Genomic DNA, 18,491 nt, shown 5'->3' with positions numbered 1-18,491 from the left:
TTTTTCAGATTGCCCAAGGACATGAGATTTTAGGGCCTCAGAGTCCCTCTTCCTGGAAATCCCTCCCCCACTGAGGTGTTCCTGGATGTCACATGTCATTCATGTCAGCCCGCACATGTCATTCATGCAGCCTCCCTGGGAGACGTGGCACTTTTGTGTACCAGGTATTTCACACCTAAGTGTGATCCAATTTATTACTTTCTAACACTCTGTCAGTTAACCCTCATCACACACAGCAGATCAGTTGTATCACTGTTGGCATTTTATAGATGGGGAAGTTGAGGCTGGGTGTCATTTACCGGAAGGGGCATCCTGTAAAAGTCTCAGAGCCAGAGAGCTGTGCCCCCTGCTCAGAGCACCTGACTCCAGATTCTGAACTCTTTCTTCTCTGTCACGTTGCCTGTCCTCTTCCAAGACCTGCCCTGAAAGAGAGATTGATAGCCCCTTAGAAAGAGTTGAGAAGAAGGAGAGGTTTTATTCTTCTGGAAAATCAGGAATGGCTTCTTGGAGAAGCCAGGTAGCGTTCGAGCTGGGTCTGAATGATTCGTACCCCAGAAGAAAGGAGGGGAAGCATCGCAAGTAGCAGAAACAGCATGAGCAGAGACTAGGCAGTGGGGCTTCTGGGGCCAGGGGTAGAAACTGGAAAGCAGTTTGTTCCGACGGGTGCGCAAAGGGAGGCTGGGTAGGAGGGTGGAGACGGTTGCCAGAGGGCACTGGGGGCTGAGGTAAGGGATCGGGCTTTGGTTTTGGAGAATGGGAGAGACATGCTCAAACCTGGCCATTAGGAAACTCACTCTGAGTGCCCCCCCCCCCTTGCAGTGGAAACAGATTGGTGGGAGAGAACCTGCTCGCGGGAAGCTCAGGTAGGAAGCAACGGCAGTGGTCTGGGTGAGAGGCAAAGAGGGTCTGGACGGTTATAGGAATGGCGAGAAAAAGGAGTTGATGCGGGAGGCTAAGTGTCACCAAAAACCGGCAGCTAATTGGATGTGTGTGCTGGAGGCAAGAAGGAATGAGAAGTGATGACAAGGTTTTGATCCCGCGTGGCTAAGGAGGCCATTCACAGAAAGAGCCCAATGGGGAAGCGTCGAGAGGCTTAGGAGGGGAGGACACGGAGCCGACAGGGAACCGTAAAAACTGCTGCAAAGCTGGCTCACCGAGCACCCCAGACTGTTAAGGGCTGGTTCGTTCATTCATTCTTTCATTCTCCAAATGCATATAAACATCTGTTACATGCCAGGTTGTTCTAGACTCTAGGGACACATTGCTGAAAAAGATGAACTTCCTGCGCAAGCTCTACCAAGGTAGACAGAAAATAAAATATAAGCAAAGGTAGAGCGTTTCAAGGGAGTGAGCAGTGCTGGAGAGGAAAATTAAGCAGGGTCGGGAGTGACTGGAGGACAAGAGTGGGCGAAGGGATTTGCCTTTAAATAGAACTGTCTTTAAGGAGGAGATATTTGGACAAAGACCTGAATGAAGTGAGGAGAAGACTGCAGAGAATAAAAGCATTCTAGGAAGAGAAGACCACAAAAGTGGTCATTACCACCCTCCTCCAGTGGGCAGTCGTCATTACCTCCATGTCCCAGAGGAAGACACTGAGTCTCCGAGAGGCTCGGACACCCGCCTGAGGCCCTGGGGCGAGAAGGTGGCAGAACTTAGCTTTCAGCCGGTTCTCTCTGCTTCCAGATCCACCCTTTTTCCAGAGGACCACAGTTGCTTTAAGGTGTGTGACCTCAAACTTGCCAGCCTGTGGTGTTTTCAGGGATTCTACCCTTGACTGAGGACCTCTGGGGACAGCCCACCCTGGGCCCTAGGTTTCCAACCGTCCGCTGGCACACAGCAGTGAGAGAGTCCATCCTTCTAGGCCCAGGACCAGACTCTACCCCGTCTCCTCCCTTGGGCACCCTAGCAGGACCAGAGTGACCACTTACCCCCCTCACGCCAGCCCTTAGCCCTTCCGAGTGCCCGTTAGCTCCTGTACAGAGTGGAGTGATGCCATCTTCCTCACAAGGTTGCCACAAGTGCCTGAGGAAGTAAGGGACTGGAAAGTACATGCAGTCACAGTTGATTCTCTCTGAATTCAAACCCTTTTCAGCCTTGACTCCTGCTCCCACCTGTTTTTTTTTTTTTCTTTCCCATTTTATTTGACTTGCTAGATCACATTCTTCTCTCTCCTGGCAAAGGCGCCTCTGCCAGGCCCTGCTTCTGAATTGGTTTGCCTGACTCTTCCACCATATGCTAAAGGGTCAGGGTCTTCCCAGCTGGCACTGCCACCGCTCAGCTGGGCCTGAGCAAAGAAGGGTTAAATCAGAGGCTGAGGCAGGTGCCCTGACAGTGCACTAGCCCCCTCCCTCAGTGGGGTGTGGCAGGAACTAGGGCCCCCCACCCCACCCCCCCTAAGCTGCATGTGGGAGCAAACCAAGCTCCGAACTCCTGCTTTCCCCTCTGTGGGTGGTACAAGCTCCTGAAGAAGTGGCTTTTTAAGCAGCGAAACTCAGAGCAGACATCCAAAGGGATCACTCTGGAGGATCCAGAGCAAGGCACAGGTGGCCCAGGCAGGCCAGGCCAAGGCTCGGCATCAGGGACATCTCGAAGTGAAACCAGAGGCAGGCAGAGACCCAAGCACAAAATCATTTGTGATCAGGGTGGGTGTGTAGCCAGCACAGGCTTGGTTGGAATTTTAGTTCCAGGTGGAGCGGGGAGAACTGTGAGAGTGGACAGGCCTCTGTCCTAGAAGGCTGATGACCACAACAGAGACAGTGCCTGCCAGGGTATAAGGCAGAAAGCCAGGTGCTGGGACCAGGCAGGTATCAGAGCCAGACAAGCAACGGTGAGGCTCGGGGTTGTTCAAACTCTTAGCAACAATAATACTGGCTGACACAGGGTACAGTGTGCAAGGTATTCTTCTAAGAGCGCCATGTTGGCTCATCACAACAATATTATGAGTTGGGTTCTGTTGCTGGTGCATCTTACAGATGAGAAGACTGAAGCAGGGAGACGCCAAGTATCTTCCTCAAGATCAGGCAGCCTGTGGGGAAGCCTTGGTTCATACCCGGCAGCCCAATTCCAAAGCCGGTGCTTTGTGCTGATTTTAATGAGCTGTTTACACATACTCTAATTCCAGTCGACTTTTCTTTTACTTTTCCAAGAAATACATCTTGAATATCTGCCTGGTGCCAGATAGAGTATTAAGCATGGGGAACAGGAAAGTCCATGTAAGAGGTTGCACACCTAATAGTTTAAATAAAAGCTGGGCCCAGAGTTGAGGCAAACTCAGCTTGAAACCTGCTTCTGCCACTTACCAACTGTGTGACCTTGAGTAGGTGACTCAGTCTCTCCAGGTCTTCACGTGGGCAGAAGAGTTTAGCTCACAGCATAGAGTGAGAGATGAATGACATCATGCACAAGGCTTGGCACGGTACCCAGCACACAGTCAGCACTGAGAAGAGGCCACAGGGATTGTAAACCACAGGCTGAGGCGGGGGTACAGGAACCGATAAATGACTACCGAACGGAGAGATGAGAACAGAACAGGGAGCACCCAGGTCTTCCTAAGGGAGGCAGGGAGGGTTCCGCGGAAGAGGCGACATCTCAAGGTCTTAGAAGGGTCGTAAGGGGGTGGGAAAACGGACTTTTCCAGTGAAGAGAAAGTGCATTTCAAGGCATTATAGGTAAGAACGGGCATCTCACTAAGCGGAAATACTGGAACACCCCCACAAGAGGTGTGATCTCGCCTTCACGTTCCTGATTGCCTGTTTTCTCCTCGTAAATTAAACTGTATACCTTGGGGATAGAGGGGGTGTAGAGAGAGGGAGCAGAGTGGAGTGTTTTCAGAGTTGTAGAGAACAGAGAATTAAACCAGACGACCTTTGGACTCTGAAATCCTGCTCTTCACTTGATCTTACTATGGGCCGCTGTCCACCACAGTGGTAGGACTATCCACAGCCAGTACTCATCGTTACAGCTGAACAGGCCTCTGTCAGTAACTGGCTGGGGTGGGCCTTCCCTCTACCCTTGAAGGCGGGGCTGCAGTTGCCCTAGCTCCCTGGCCTAAGACCTGGTTTCCCTGGTGCTGGGAGCGCCCTCTGCTGGTTTCCTGCTGCTCCACCACCATCTGCTTCAGTGAACCTTGACGGCCCCAAAATTGAAGCTTGACCTTAAGGAAAGGTCAGCCTATAGCCTCTGTAGGCTGGGCGTCTCCGGCACAGTTCCATCTTCCCTTCCCTTGGGTCTCTGCCACGCTGACGCCCCCGTCTCCCACCAACAGAGCAGGATAGAGAAGAAGTCATCGTTTATCTGGGCACATCCCAAGCAGAGAACACTCAGACCCTGTGTTTGGGATGCAGAACACTCCAAGTTTGCAGTCTGCTCAGACGCGAGGACAGATGGCTGGACAGTGGACAGCTGGGCAGGGAGGGTAGGCAGCTTGGCAGGATGGAAATAGCAGTGAACTAAGCATCGGGAGTCCTGGGCTTGGAGCCTATCTGTTCCGCAAGTTTGCCGCACGTATCAGCCTGTGTCCTCTGGTTGCCAGCAACAGACAAGGACTCTTAGTGGCGTGCAGAAAAGCTACTTATCAGAAAGCTTTGGAGTGTGATGCAGAGTGACAAGTAACTGACCTCTGGTCTTGGGTTCTTCCTCTGACAAGGGACAGGCAGGGCACCAGAGGAAGAAAGGTAATTCTTAAAATCTGGATTTTGTTGACTACCTGAAAATAATTGTTCACCTGCTGTGTGGTCTAAGGAAAGTCAGTTAAACTCTCTTGCCTCCGTTTCCCTCCCTGGATGTTCTAAAGCTGGCCTCTCTCCTCCATTCTCGTGTCCGGTGTGCTTTTTGCTGAGACAGCTTCCTGCCCTGGTCCCATGTGGCACCTTTTTCATCCGGGGAATGAATTATGAGGGAGCATGGTGAGTGAGGGGCTGCGTGGTTCCCTGCCGCTCATCCCGTTAAGGGGGGCAAGCCTTCTCCCTGTGCATCCTCTGAGACCTGTGACCCGTTTGCAGAGGTGGTCAGCATGGAACCAGTCTGTCCTCCACCCCTGCACACTGACCATGCCAATGAAACTCTGGATGGCATATGACCACTTCCTGCCTGTCATCTGGCCAACTTCTCCAGGTTGCAAAGCTCCTCGCTAGAGTACCCTTCCAGAGCCCCCAGAATCGCCACCCCCAAGACCATGCCTTCTGTTTAACACATCCCTTTACAGACTCGAGCCCTGTGCTGAACACCTGGGCTGCAGAGGTAGCTGAGGGGGTGGGGAGGCTCCAAGTCAATGGAAGCCCAGTGGAGGAGGCAGGTGCATAAACAGCTAACTATAGCAGAGGAACAAAGGAAGAGACAGAAGTGTGAGGTAGGGGTGTGGGGGCACCCAGAGATGGGAGAGCTTGCTTCTTCCTGGGAGATCAGGATGTGCCCTGTGGAAGAGGTAATACTGAGAATGAATAAGATTGTTATTCAAGGACTGGAGGAGTGTGCTTGGGTCAGAGCTTTAGGAGGGTGGTAGGAGCTTTATACTGACAGTGAGGGAGGTCTAGACGGCCCCAGCAGATTCAAGAGAATACAGCGCAAGGTAGAAAGCACGTCAGCCTGGGCTTGCGTCAGGAGGTTCCTGTGGGCTCAGCCTCCCACTCAGGGATCCTGGCTTCAGCACCCCAGCCCCTCCTCTGCCTCCTCCCCAAACCCATCAGCCATTACTCTGCGTAAGTCCTGGGCACAGCTGGCAGTCACACCAGGACGCCTGCCCACAGCACCCACTCATCCCCTTCCAGCCCCAGACAGAGGTGAGGTGCCCCCAGCCAGTCTTGGACAGACATCGGATAGAACACATCACTCAGCCCACAGCCGTTACCTGTGTTGTGTCTCCCCCACCGGCCACGCTGCAGGCTGGTTCAGGCCGGCCCCCAGCACCCAGCACGGGTAGGGCAGCCAGGTGGCGGGTATTACCTTCACACGTACAAGTGGACAGGTGATGGTGATGACACTCAAGCTGAAAAAGACTTAGAGTCTGGCCGATTAGTTTATAGATACGACCTCAGGGGTCTAGGGTGGGAGAGGATGGCCCAAAGTCAGAAGCATGTGCAGGGCAGAATTTGAAAGAGACTTTGGGTGCACGGCAGCCCTGTTCACAAAAGCCAGAAGGTGGGAACAACGCAAATGTCCGGCGCCTGATGAATGGAGACTAAGATGTAGTATATTCTTACAGTCAAATATTCATCCAAAAAAGGAATAAAGTGCTGTTACAAGTGAGTGAACCTTGAAAACGTTATGCTGAGCAAAAGAACCCGGACACAAAAGGCCACACACTGTTTATGATTCCATTTATGTGAAATGTCTAAAACAAGGCAAACAGAGAGAGAGAGAGAGACGAAGCAGATTGGTGGTTTCCAGGGGCTGGGAGTGGGGAGAGTGAGTAATAACTTAAGGGGCACGGGGCTTCCTTTTGGGGCGATGAAGATGCCTGCAACTGCGTGATCGTGGGGGCTGCACAGCCCTGTGAACATACTAAATGCCACTGAAGTGCACTCTTTAAAATGGTTAAAATGGGGGATTTTATGTTACTTGGGGGGCGGGCAGTTTAGAACCAGAGCAGACACCGGGAGCTGGGCCTAGGCTATTCCTCAAACACAGCTGCTGGCCTCACTTCCCATTACAGACCTCCCCTGCCCAGGCCATGAGGGGAGGAGCCTGCGGGGCACCTCTCACTGTGGGGGAGCCCATGTCAAGTGGAACAGGGCTGCCTGCTCCCCGAGGAGGCGGATTCCCCGCAGCCAGGCCTGCCTCTTGCTGTGCTCCTCTGCCGAGGCCTAGCACCTGGCGCTTCCCCATCCTACTAACCAGCCTGCTCCCAGTTAATGCCAAATGCTCCGTACATCTCGGGCCTCCGTGCCCGGCTCTTGCTATTTGTGCTACGCAGGAAGGTCTTTCCCTTGTGGCCCCTCATCCGCGTAGAAACATCCTTTAGGAGCCAGCTCCTGTCTTCCCCTTGGAGAAGACTTCCTGTGACCCCCTCTTCGCAAGCTGAGCCGAGCCCTTCCCAAGGTGTCCACGCATGTGTCAGTTAAAGCAGATGTGGGTGTGTCGAGTTTGCACCTGTGTCACCCCAGGAGGACTGGGAGCTGTGGAGGGAGGGGCCTGGCTTGTTTGTCGCTGTATTCTAAGGCAGTCCTGGTGCCTCGTTCGTAGGAGGTGCTCAGCAGACGCCTGTGGAACGAGGCGATGGCTTTGGGAAGGTTCCCTGTCCTCCCAGACATTCGCCATCATCGAGGGAGGGACAGGCTAGGTGATGTCCCTGCATCTCCAGGGTTTTCTGGTTCGAAGAGTGATGGTGAGCAGCCACTCCAGCAAGTTGCTACCTGTGTCTTGGCCAGTTTCCTGCTCCTTTGCCCACTAATAGAAGTGGAGAAGGAGAGGGAAGGGGCCCACAGCAACCCACTGCAAGCAGCTCTTTCTGCTCTTGGCAAGGGGGAAGGAGGGCAATGCCCAGAGACTTCTTCATGTAGCCTGAATGGAACATGTCTGTGGGAATCTACCTGCAGCCCTCCCCTGAACAGCCTGGGCGTGCAGGTCCAGACGGCGGGTCCCTGGAGTCCTTCCACTGCAGGACCAAACAGCGGGTTCTTGCTCCATTTTCCTCTACAAAAGAGAGGTGCTACTCTTTCTGCTTTTCTGATTATGAAATTAGTCATTTTCTAGGAAGCTTATTTATAGAGTCCTCTGCACACATGCAGCACCAAGCTATTCTGAACACGGCTTGGGGCCAGGGAGCCTTAAGGGGTAGAAGCATCAGTGAGTCACTCCTGGGGCCCCTTCCAGCAAGGTATCTGAGTACCTTGGTTACCTTTCTGCACCCAGCCAGCGGCCAGCCCTCACAGATCACCCTCAGGCTGGGGTGCTCTTTAGGAAAAGGAAAACGCTCACTCTCAGGATTGAGAGATTAGGGATAGGCATTCTTGATCCCAACTTCCATGGCCACAATGTACAACCTGGGGCAAGTCAGACCCCCATTTTGTGCCCCAGTTTCCTCCTTTTCAAAATCACTCCTCCAGATATGTGACTCTGTGACTGCTCTTGACATCAGCCCCGGGGGAGGGTTCCAGGTGACTTAAAGATCTGCCCACCAGGCCCTGGCCTGGTAGCTCCACTGGTTAGAGTGTCATGCCAATACGCCAAGGTTGTGGGTTCGATCTCTAGTCACGGCACATATGAGAATCAACCAGTGAATGCATAACTAAGCAGTACAACAAATCAGTGTTTCTCTCTCCTGCTCTCTCTCAAATCAATAAGGAAAAAGTAAAGAAATTTTTTTAAAAAAGGCATAGCCACCAGGCAGCTCTGATTATAGCCTGGTTTGAGCTCAGTTCCTGGCGTTTTTTCCAACACGGTCAGGGCTCCATTCATTTACTCAACAAGCATGTGTTCAGTGAGCACCTGCTGGGGGCCAGGCACGATGTGAACTTTAAAAATAGAGCAGAAGTGATGGTGTCTGCCCTCACGGAACTTGTGGCCTAAGGTTCAGATGGGCGTCCATCACCTAATGGGGAAAATCAGAATGAAATGTCACACTGCGTCAAGTGCTGTGAGTAACACGCACTGAGAAGCAGAGCTGGGGGGAGCTCCCCGGGTAGAGGGGGAAGCGCGTACAAATTCCTCATGACAAAAACAGCCTGTGAGCGTGCAGAGGTCAAGGGGGAAGGGGCGTGAAATGAGCTTAGAGGGGCAAACAAGGGTCAGCCATGCCAGCTCTAGTCCGCTCTGGTGAAGGAGTTTTATCTTTGTTCTGAGTGTGGTGTGAGGCCATTAAAAGTTTTTCAAGGAAGGTTCCGTGATCAGTGTTGAGTTTGGAAAGAGTTGGTTCTGGCTCAACCTGCCCCATTCCGTTGTGTGGGGTGTTGACTGCCCAGCCTACACAGCCCCGCGTGCGTACTGGGGCACATGCAGGCGGCTTTGGAGGCCAGTTAAAAGACCAGCTCGGTAATAAAGGCGGGGTGCTGGGCGTGGACCAATGGGGAGGTGCTGGCGAGGGAAAAAAGTGCAGGGATTCGGCAGACATTTAAAGGTGCTCTCTGCAGGGGAGCTCGGCTCTGAGATCTGGGATTCAGTGAGGAAATATTGCAGTGGGGAGAAAATGAACTAATGGAATGCCAGTGGTGAGCACCTTAACCCAGCTCGTCCGCCCGTAATCCTTTCAGATCTGCAGCCTGGCCTGCACTCAGCCTCAGGACCAGTCTGAGAGGCAGGGCTGCAGGACTGGTGGGCTGGGAGGCAACCGGCCTGTTGGACTTCTCAAAAGTATTAGGTTGGCCAAAAAGTCCATGTGATCTTCTCCACAAAATAAAAGACACATTTTTCATGTTCGCTAATAACTTCATTGATTTGGGTGTTTTGAGTACATCAGCTGTCTCCCGCATAGTATAACATGGATTGTTCTCAATTAATGTCTCAATTTGATCTCTGTCAGCTTCAGCTGGTCTACCCGACTGCGGCGCACCATCCAGTGCGAAATCTCCAGCATGAAACTTCACACTTTGTATTTTAGTTGCGTTTTTACCTTTCTTGAAGTAATAAAGCATAGTATACCAAAAGTGTTACCTATTTTCTTCCATCTTCACTATTAAAATGGCTGTGCAAAAACTCACCAATTTTGTTCCGTTGTTTTTTAAATGCATGCTGATATAACGGCTGTCACAATACAATCTAACAGAATTATTTCGAGTGAAGTTAAAGACAGCTAAGTGCTGTTAGAGCCATGTTACAGAAAAAACCAAACAAACTTTTTGGCCAACCCAAAAGTATGCTAGTGAGGCTCTGTTGAAGTGTCTTCTGGTTGCCATTCTCCGAAATCAAATCCCACTAGCTTAAGCTAAAAGGTCGGGATTTGTGGGAAGGATTCCGGGACATTGTGTGGCCTTGATGGACGGGCTACCCAGTCAAGACCCGAGATGGGCAGGAGTGCAGCGGCTTTGAGGCCCCCAGCAGCAGGCGTTTCGGCCTTTTTCTCCAGCACTGCGGCCGCCGTGATTCAGCCCCACAGCCGCAGGCCCTCCAGAGTGCATCTGATTGGCCCGGCCTGCTTGGTGTGTCCAGCCACCTACCTACCACAGGGGTCGGGGACATGGAGAGCACAGGAGGCCATTGGAGCCCACCGAGTTTCAGGCTACTCCCATAGTCGGGAACCCCCATGAGCTACGCAGTTGCCCTTAGACTGTGTCTGTCTGCAGACCCTTCAAGGGCTCTGCTCAATCCACTTGACCTTTTTGGAGCTTACGGAGTAAAGGAGGAAAGCTAGACCCCACTGTAGTTCTGGAAAGTGCCCCGGTGGTCTAGAAAGAGGGTTTTCTTATTTCAGAAGGAAATAGAACATTTAGAATATGCAAAAATACTTAATAGCTACTTCCAGCTGTTTCTGGAGACAAGTCTTGCATGCCACTGTCCACTGCCTGAAGCACAGAGCATTGCAGTCTTCCAGGAGCTGGACACAGACTGTGTTTCCCAGACCCCTCTCCTCGCTCCCCCACACTTTCGATTTTTAAACACATAAGAACTAAGATGCAGGGCCGTGCAGCAGTGCACGTGAGCCTGAAGCCTTAGACTAATTTCATACCCCACTCCACCCTACTAAGCTGAGTGACCTTGGGCAGGGTGTTCAACTTCTCTGAGCCTCTTTAACGATTCTTTATTCATGGGGCCACAATGAAGACTCAGCGTGATGAAGTGTATAAAGTGCTTTGCACATGGTGAGCCCTCCTTAAATGGCAGAGATGAGGTTGACGATGGTCACAGTGATGCTGCTGTTGCTGATTTCACCTGGAAGGTGCCTGCAGAATTCTCCTGTCTCTGCAGCCTGACCCTCCTGCAGGACAGTCTTTTCCTAAGGTGCCTCTGATGGAGCGAGGTGTGGTTATTAAGAGGGACACAGTGCAAGAAAAGGAGGCTTTTTATCTTTGCTCAGGGTTTGGTCTGGATCCCAGCTCAACAGCATCCTCTCCGGTTTTTCATCCTGCAGGGGGGAGAGAACCGCGCCGCTGATGACTCCGAGGCAGGGGCCCTGGACATGTGCTGCAGTGAGAGGCTGTCGGGTGAGTCTTCCAGCTCCGGCGCCAACCCTCCCCCCACCCCAGAGTTCCAGATGGAGGGAGAGAGCCCCAGATGACACTGGGGCTGGAGCAGAGCCTGGGTAGCTGCGAACTTGCGTGAGAGGAGTGACTCAGCTGGTCCGTAGATCTTCATTGAAATGGGGATTTGTTTTTCTAATCCCTGATGTCTCTCTGGCCAGTTATCATTTGGAGCTGCTCTAGGCTCCCATGGAGGGAGGAGCGGGTAGCTGAGGGTGTGCTGGGAGGGTGGAGAGAAGGAGGGAGGACTGGAGGGTCCAGGGCTGATTGAGGCATGACCACTGGCCAGTAGTGTGCAGGGCTCATTTCAAGTGGTAAGATCAGGAAAGAAAAACTGACCTACATGCGCACCCAAGGAGGGTGGAGAGTGTGGAGGAGCTACCTGTCGAGAAGCCTGGTTGGGGGTGTGAAATTGGGTCTGACTGACCACTCTTTGGCGGAGCCTGGATAGCTGAACCACAGGCCATGTCAACACAGAGGTATTACCAAGGCACTGCTGCCTGGGGGGGCAGATGTCCCAGCTGTAGACCAGATACCACGTCGTGACAAACAGCCTTGGAAGGAATAGAGACAAGGAAGGCGGGGGAAGATTTTAATGTTTTTTTTTTCCTTTTTAGAAAAGTTTTGGTTTTTTCTTCTTATAACATACCCATTGTAGAAATATTTAAAAATAAAAACAAGTGATCTGGTTGGTGTGGCTCAGTGGATTGAGTGCTAGCCTGTGAACCAAAGGATCGCCGGTTCGATTCCCAGTCAGGGCACATGCCTGGGTTGCAGTCCAGGTCCCCAGTTGGGGGTGCTCGAGAGGCAACCACACACTGGTGTTTCTCTTCCTCTATTTCTCCCTCCTTTGCTGCGGTCCAGCTGCAGCAGGGTCCAGGGTTTCCTGAAAGGTGGGTAAGGCGTTGGCAATGGGTAACAGACGACAACACGCCTCAAAGGACAGTGAAGCTCTGTCCATTTATTGCAAGTACAAGCAGGTTTTTATATTTTCGTTTTTGGTAGTGATTAACATTTGCAGGTGTATAGCATGATCAGTTAAGCAGAAAAAATCAATACAAAGGTAACCAGGAAAAGTACGAAAGTTCCCATAGATTCAGTTATATTAAACAAAGATTATTTTGACCAGGAGAGCCATAAATCAGACAATTAGAAGTAGCTGTATGTAAAGAATTTGAATGTCTTATTGTATATTAAAGTTTCTCAGAATTTGTCATGGGGCAAAAGGATACACTAGATTGGGTAGAGGTAATAGGAAATTCATTATAAGGCCTTTGTGATGTCTAACTTAGCTATCTATCCTTTTCTGTCTAAAATGTTTCTCTGTGTACTAAGAACTCTGACTCCCTGGTAACTGTTTCTACGTGTTTAGTTTGTAATAACTAACCAGCTTTTCTTATTTCTTTGCCTGTCTAATTGATATATTTTCCTATTCAAGGTAAAGGAGGGGCTGTTACTCCAACAACTTTTAGACATACAGGGACTTTGTTCTCTGGTCAAGAAGTTATTTTGTACAACTTCATTGGAATTATGCTAATCAATGAACCTGAAATACAGGTGTCTAACAATCCCACCACCTTTTGATCACCCAAACAAACATGTAAGGAGGGATAGACAGGAAATCCAGCCACAGTTGCCTCTGCCTTGCAGATGCATCTCAATCGTCCTGACCGTATCCCTGGGCTGTGGGTAGGGGTCCGTATAGTTTTTACTTGTCTTCTTGGAAGACCCTTGTATCTGTGGGTAAGGAACAGTCGTGGGAAAGTCTTTCTAATCTGTTCTTTCATTCCCTCAACTGTTGGCAACACAACCTGTGTTTGCAACAATAACCTGGTTCTTTATTAACTGGCCTTAACTGTTTATTTAAGAGATCTAAGTTATTTTTCTTATTTCTGATACACCATGGCGGTCCTGATCGCTTTAAGTTCTCAAACCAGGGTAATTTATACAACTTGACATGTTTTCCCTTATGGTTAACAATTATATTACCCCGGCTGTTGTACCCCCCTGTATAAGGGAGAGGGGAATCTCTGGGGATTTTTCCATCCTTTCAGGCAGTTCCGTGGGGAATACTAATGTGTTCCCCTGAACTGTCCCTTCCTCTTGGGTGATTTTCACAGGAGTAAGTAAGTACAGTACAATGTCTATATTCAGTAGCAAGAGTAAAATAATTAAAATAAAGCAGCCAATTGTTAACCCATTTTGGATGCCACATTCTCCTCCGGGGAAACAAATTCCTTGAACTAGAGTCCTCCGTGCCCGGACCTTGTCAGACAACATGGTTGGAAGAGGACGCGGCACTTCCTTTCTCTGAAAATAAATAAATAAAATATTTTTTTAAAAAGACAAGTGAAAAAAAGAGAAGTTACCATAATCCTATAACACGGCATACTTTTTCATTTCTTTCCTTCCAAACCTTTTTGTTTAAAAAACAAACAGCCATTTGAATTCTAAGACTGATGTTCTAAACCTCTAGCTTGTCAAAAACCTCACGCTTGGCAAGGAACGTTATAATGGAGTCTTCAGTGATACTCTTTAAGATAGGCATTTAAACAACTAGGTATGCCTCTAAAGTGGTGACTCTTTAAAATATGCAGTTATTTTAGCACTGGCCAGTTTGGCTTAGTTGATTGGAGCTTTGTCTTGTAACCAAAAGGTCGTAGGTTCAATTCCTTCTCAGGGTACATACCTTCGTAGTGGGTTCCATCCCCAGTATGAGCTCATATTGGGCTCATACGAGAGGCAACCAATTGATTCTTCTTTCTCATATGAATGTTTGTGTCTCTCTCCCCTCCCTGCCCTTTCATCTCTCTAAAAAAGCAATGAAAAGATGTTCTCAGGTGAGGATAAAAAAAGTAAAGTAAGCAGTTATTTTATTCACACCCTAAGCCAGTGCCCCAGCTACTCTTGAAGCTCCTCAGGTGGACCTTGAGCCCCGTAGTGCAATTCACACTTTATCCAGTAGGGGTGCCATTGCTCAAAACACTGGACAGCCTGTTGAGATAGTCTAGGATGGGGGCCACTGCACGGTGGCCCCCCACGGGTGGGAACTGCACCAGTGGTTCAAGTTCATGGGAACTTGAATCATCCAGCTTGGAGAAGAGAATTCTTCAAAGGGATGTGAGAGCTGTCTGCGACTGTCTGAAAGACTGTGCAAAAGGGGGAGCCCATTCGTTCTGTGTATATCTTAGGAAGATGGCATAAACCCAACACACAGAAACTAAAGAGAGGCCTGTTGGCCCACGAGAGGCAGAACCTTCTTTCTGACTCTAGAAAGTGCCCAGTCATAGAACTTGATAATTCAAGAGGAAGAAAATGAGTGTTTCATCACTGGAGGCATTCAACTATTTTCTGGATAGACATTGGAGAGGAAATTTCCACAAGGGTGGGAGGTTGAGATGACATCAAAAGTCCTTTTCAACTACTAAACCGTTCTGTGACTCAGATATGAGTCATAGAATTTGGAAATGACTCTACACGCAGGGACAGCCCCACTGGCTAGGAAAAAAACCCGTGGAAAACAGGACACGACGTGCCGGAGTCCAAGGAGCAGCACAGTGAGGAGGAAAGAGCCTGGGACCGGCCTTCGCATCTGGCTGTTCTGTTTATGGGACTTGTGTTAAGGGACAAGTCGATTAACCTTGCTGGGCCTGTAGTAACCTCCTTTATAAGTGTAGACAACAACAATGAATGTTTATCCTCACAAAGATTAAGTCAATATAATCACACAAGCCCTTATTTAACAAATATTTATTGAGCACCTACTATGTGTCAGGTACCGTACTAGGTGTTAGGGATAATAGTGGTGAACAAAGCAGGTGTAGTTCCTGCCCTGCTTTGAGTTGCTTCTGGAAAATGGGATGAAGCCACAGCAGAGAAGTTATAGTAATAAGGATGTTTAATTCCACCATCCGCTCCCATTCCTCCCTGGAAGCCAGCAACCTGTATGAAATGCAGGAAGAGCATTGGTTGTCCACCCCCTGGAACTGGCATGTTGCCTGCCTTGTGCTATGTGCACTGTTCCAAATGCTGTTGCCATTTGGATCATGGAATCCTGTCCACTAGTCCAGGAAGTCAGCATCCTTTGCTGTCTCCACCTTCCAGGTAGGAGGACCGAGGCCCAGGGAGGTTAGGGAGCCTGTCCAGGTCACTTAGTGAGTGTTTGGTAGAGTGAGAATGGACTCCAGACAGTATCCTCAGAGCTCACACTGCTGGCCCACTGTGCTTCCATTGTCACTGCGGAGCCACCATCCCCTTCTGCAGCCCTGTCGATGGAGGTCGGAAGAGCTAGGGGCTGTCTGTCCCTGGGAAGGAGTTCCGAGGAGGTGGGTGATGTCACTGTGCCTGTCCCCGTCTATGTCCTTCCTCCAGAAAGCCCTGCCTTCCAGAAGCCAAACAAGTCGTGTGCCCCCTGCAGGCCCCACAATGCCATCTCGGTGTGTTTATTGAAGTAACTTTTTGTCTGTTTCCTCTACGGGGCCATGAGCTCCCGGAAGGCAGGTGCCTCTCTGTTTCATCCTCTGTGTCCAACATTCATCCACTCATTTCTTCATTCCTTCACTGGCTATTATTCACTGAGCATCTGTATGTGCTGAGCATTCTTGTAAGCACTGAAGATTCAAAGGAGCATCCAACAGCGAACGTTTCCACCCTCACAGAACAGTGTTGTGTGCTGGTTAACAGCAGGCACGCTTGACCAGGCTTGGTTTCACCACTTGCCGTGGGGTGATCGTGGGCAAGCTATTAACCTGTCTCTGCGTCCCATTTACACTATGGCAAGAGTAACATGCACTGCCACGTATAGTTGTCGGAGAATTCGGTGAATTAATAGAGAAATTAGAACAGCATTTGTTACATAGCAAGTGCTGCACAGGCATTTGCAATTAAGGGAAAGATAGACAAATAAAATAAGTAGTATAAATAACATGGTAGATAGTGATAAGTGCTCTGGAGAAAATTAAGGCCAAGAGGCAGGGGATGGGAAAGGAATGGAGGGTGGTTCTGGAACCTGGTTAGGAGTTGATTTCCACAAATGGTCGTTAGCTGAAACCACTGACCTGAACTTGAACTTGGACATAAAAGGAGATGGCAGCATAAAGTCCAAGAGCATTGGGGTGCTGGCCCTTTAGAATGAGCCTATGGGCACTGCGAGCAAGTGCATAATGATGGTGTAAAAATACAGCCCTCGAGTAATCTCTTCCCCCTCCCAGCTGTCTTCCCTGCTGGGCAAGACCAGAGGCAAGACAGAGAGGGGGTCTGTCGTGCCTGGTGACTCACTTATTCCCACACACACCACCCTGCCAGGCTGGGGCAGCTCCTGGCCACAGTCCCCTGGACCTGAGCCATCGCTGAGCAGGTCAGCAGCCCTTCTAGATTGAGATCTCCAGATGAAAACATCCTCAGGCATCTCCAACACCCCAGGTGGCCCACCGCTGCCCCCAGGTCGGGCATGCGTGCTCACAGCACTGGGGCACTCCACACATGTGTTCGCACTCTCGGCTGTGGTCTCACTTGTCCTAGCCTCATGCTCACACACTCACATGCACATACCCACGCACTGTCACCCAGGCATGCGCCCTGTCTCTCTGTCTCACAGTGCCCTGTGGAGATGCACACCCACCCTCAAGCTCACACACCTACCAGTCTTCTTCCTCTTGCACACTCAAGCTGTCTTAGCTCCATGGCTCCATCACGCACCCCCTTCCCCTGGATGTGCTTTTAGGGATGGACAGACTTGCTTGATTTCTCCTTCCCTCTTTAGGTCTCTTTCTCTCCCACACCACACCCCTTCTCGCACACACATGCAGACAAGCAGGCAGGCGCCTTCCCTCCCATTCTCTGCCCTGTTCGCAGCCCCTCGGTTACACACGGCTCTCAGGCAGTGTTGCAGACATGGGTTGTACACCAGGTACACCCTCTGCTCCATGCACACATTTATTTTTCTTCTCCTGTCATGCACATATTCTTTTGCACGTGGTCACCCTCCTTTTCTTCTTTTTCACTCTCCCTTGCTTGCTCACTTACTTGCTCACTGTCACCCAAACACATTTATACATTCCAGCTCACACTCCCCCTCTTCTGCGCGTAGGTGTTCGCATTCGCAAGAAACCAGGCAACCCTGCTGATGCTGGGGCCTCCGCTCCTTCCCCAGCCGGCACCACTGTGGGACTCGCTAGGGACCAGCAGCTTCTTCAGGGGGACAGGGCAGAGGAGGGAGGGAGGTAAACAGTAGGTACTAGTGATAGCATGACATCACCAAGTGTTGTTCTATGTCTCCAGTGGGCAGGCTCATGGGACTGCAGATGGGGCCCCGAGAGGTGCATCACTCCGCTGCTTGGTCCTGCACTGCAAGGGGCCTTGTGTGTGTGCACGTGGGCGTGTCAGTCTGTGTGTCTAAGCGTGATCCACACACCAGCCCAACGGCTGTTCCTTGGCCACCCCTCCAGCTGGAAGAGCTCTGAGCAGGAGGCCGTGTCCACCCTCAGAAGGGTGCACCTGCCCCCATGCAGGCTTCAGGCCCATTGGGCAGGCGGCTCTGGGGTCCTAGCGGCCTGAAAGGGGGTCTGGGCACATCTCCTGCGCCCACGGGGAGTGGCACAGCCAGAGAAGAGGGATCCAGGGCTAAAGACAACAGTGCTCCAGGAAACAGGGTGTTCCCACAGCCCCCCTGTGGCCGGAGCCATGATGCCACTGCCACCCTGAGATTGTAGCCTGTCATGATCGGCTGGCAAGTAGACACTGAGGCCTAATGATGGTGATGACGTGGAGGTGAGCATATGGATATGAACACAGAAACCCTTGAGAGTGCCCAGAGCCCAGGCATCGAGTCCCAGGCCATTCCCCCAGCAGTGGAGCGCACAGTGTAGCTTTGTGGCGCTTTCACGACACCCCACCGCAGCCCTGGGGCCTCACAGAACCAGCACAGACCCACACAGGAGTGTTGTCTGCTTGCAAAATCAGATGGGAAGAGGAGCCGGTGTTGTAGGACAGGACAGTCATTCATTTGCCTTCACCAGGGCAGAAACGGGCCTGCTAGTCTGGGGAGGGAGCTGGATGTGTGAGGAAACGAGCATCTTCGCACCGGGGAGAAAGGCCGTCTGGTCCAGCCCCTGCCTCCGCACAGGCTGATGCTAAAACTCCACGAGACAGAAGAGCATCCGTCGTGTTCCTGGGTCATGCAACGACAGATACTGTCACCCTTCTCTTTGGCCCGGCCGGGGACTGATCACCCCATCCCTCAGGAAGTTGTTTATACCTTTTTAAAAAAAGCTCAGCCTTCCATTTAAGCTTATTTCTCCTTTTCGGGTCTCCTGTTTTGATTTTCTATGGCTATATAACAGACTTCCTGAAAACTGAAAACTTAGTGGCTTAAAACCATCACTT

At 50.8% G+C, this 18,491-nt stretch overlaps 1 protein-coding gene across 2 annotated transcripts in view; it reads left to right on the top strand.

Annotated features, from left to right (window-relative positions):
- PTPN5 (protein tyrosine phosphatase non-receptor type 5) overlaps positions 1–18,491 on the top strand; it is a 46,750-nt gene that overhangs the window by 2,146 nt on the left and 26,113 nt on the right. For both annotated transcript variants that reach the window (XM_037150571.2, XM_037150572.2), the window contains exon 2: positions 11,000–11,072. In XM_037150571.2, the coding sequence (XP_037006466.2) occupies positions 11,048–11,072 (25 nt within the window). In that variant the 5' untranslated portion in view covers positions 11,000–11,047. The remainder of the gene's footprint in view (positions 1–10,999; positions 11,073–18,491) is intronic.

Source organism: Artibeus jamaicensis, unplaced genomic scaffold, assembly GCF_021234435.1.
Source record: "Artibeus jamaicensis isolate MK-2021 breed Jamaican fruit bat unplaced genomic scaffold, CSHL_Jam_final contig_797, whole genome shotgun sequence".
Classification (NCBI taxonomy): Eukaryota; Metazoa; Chordata; class Mammalia; order Chiroptera; family Phyllostomidae; genus Artibeus; species Artibeus jamaicensis.
This window is presented reverse-complemented; position numbering and strand designations above follow the sequence as displayed.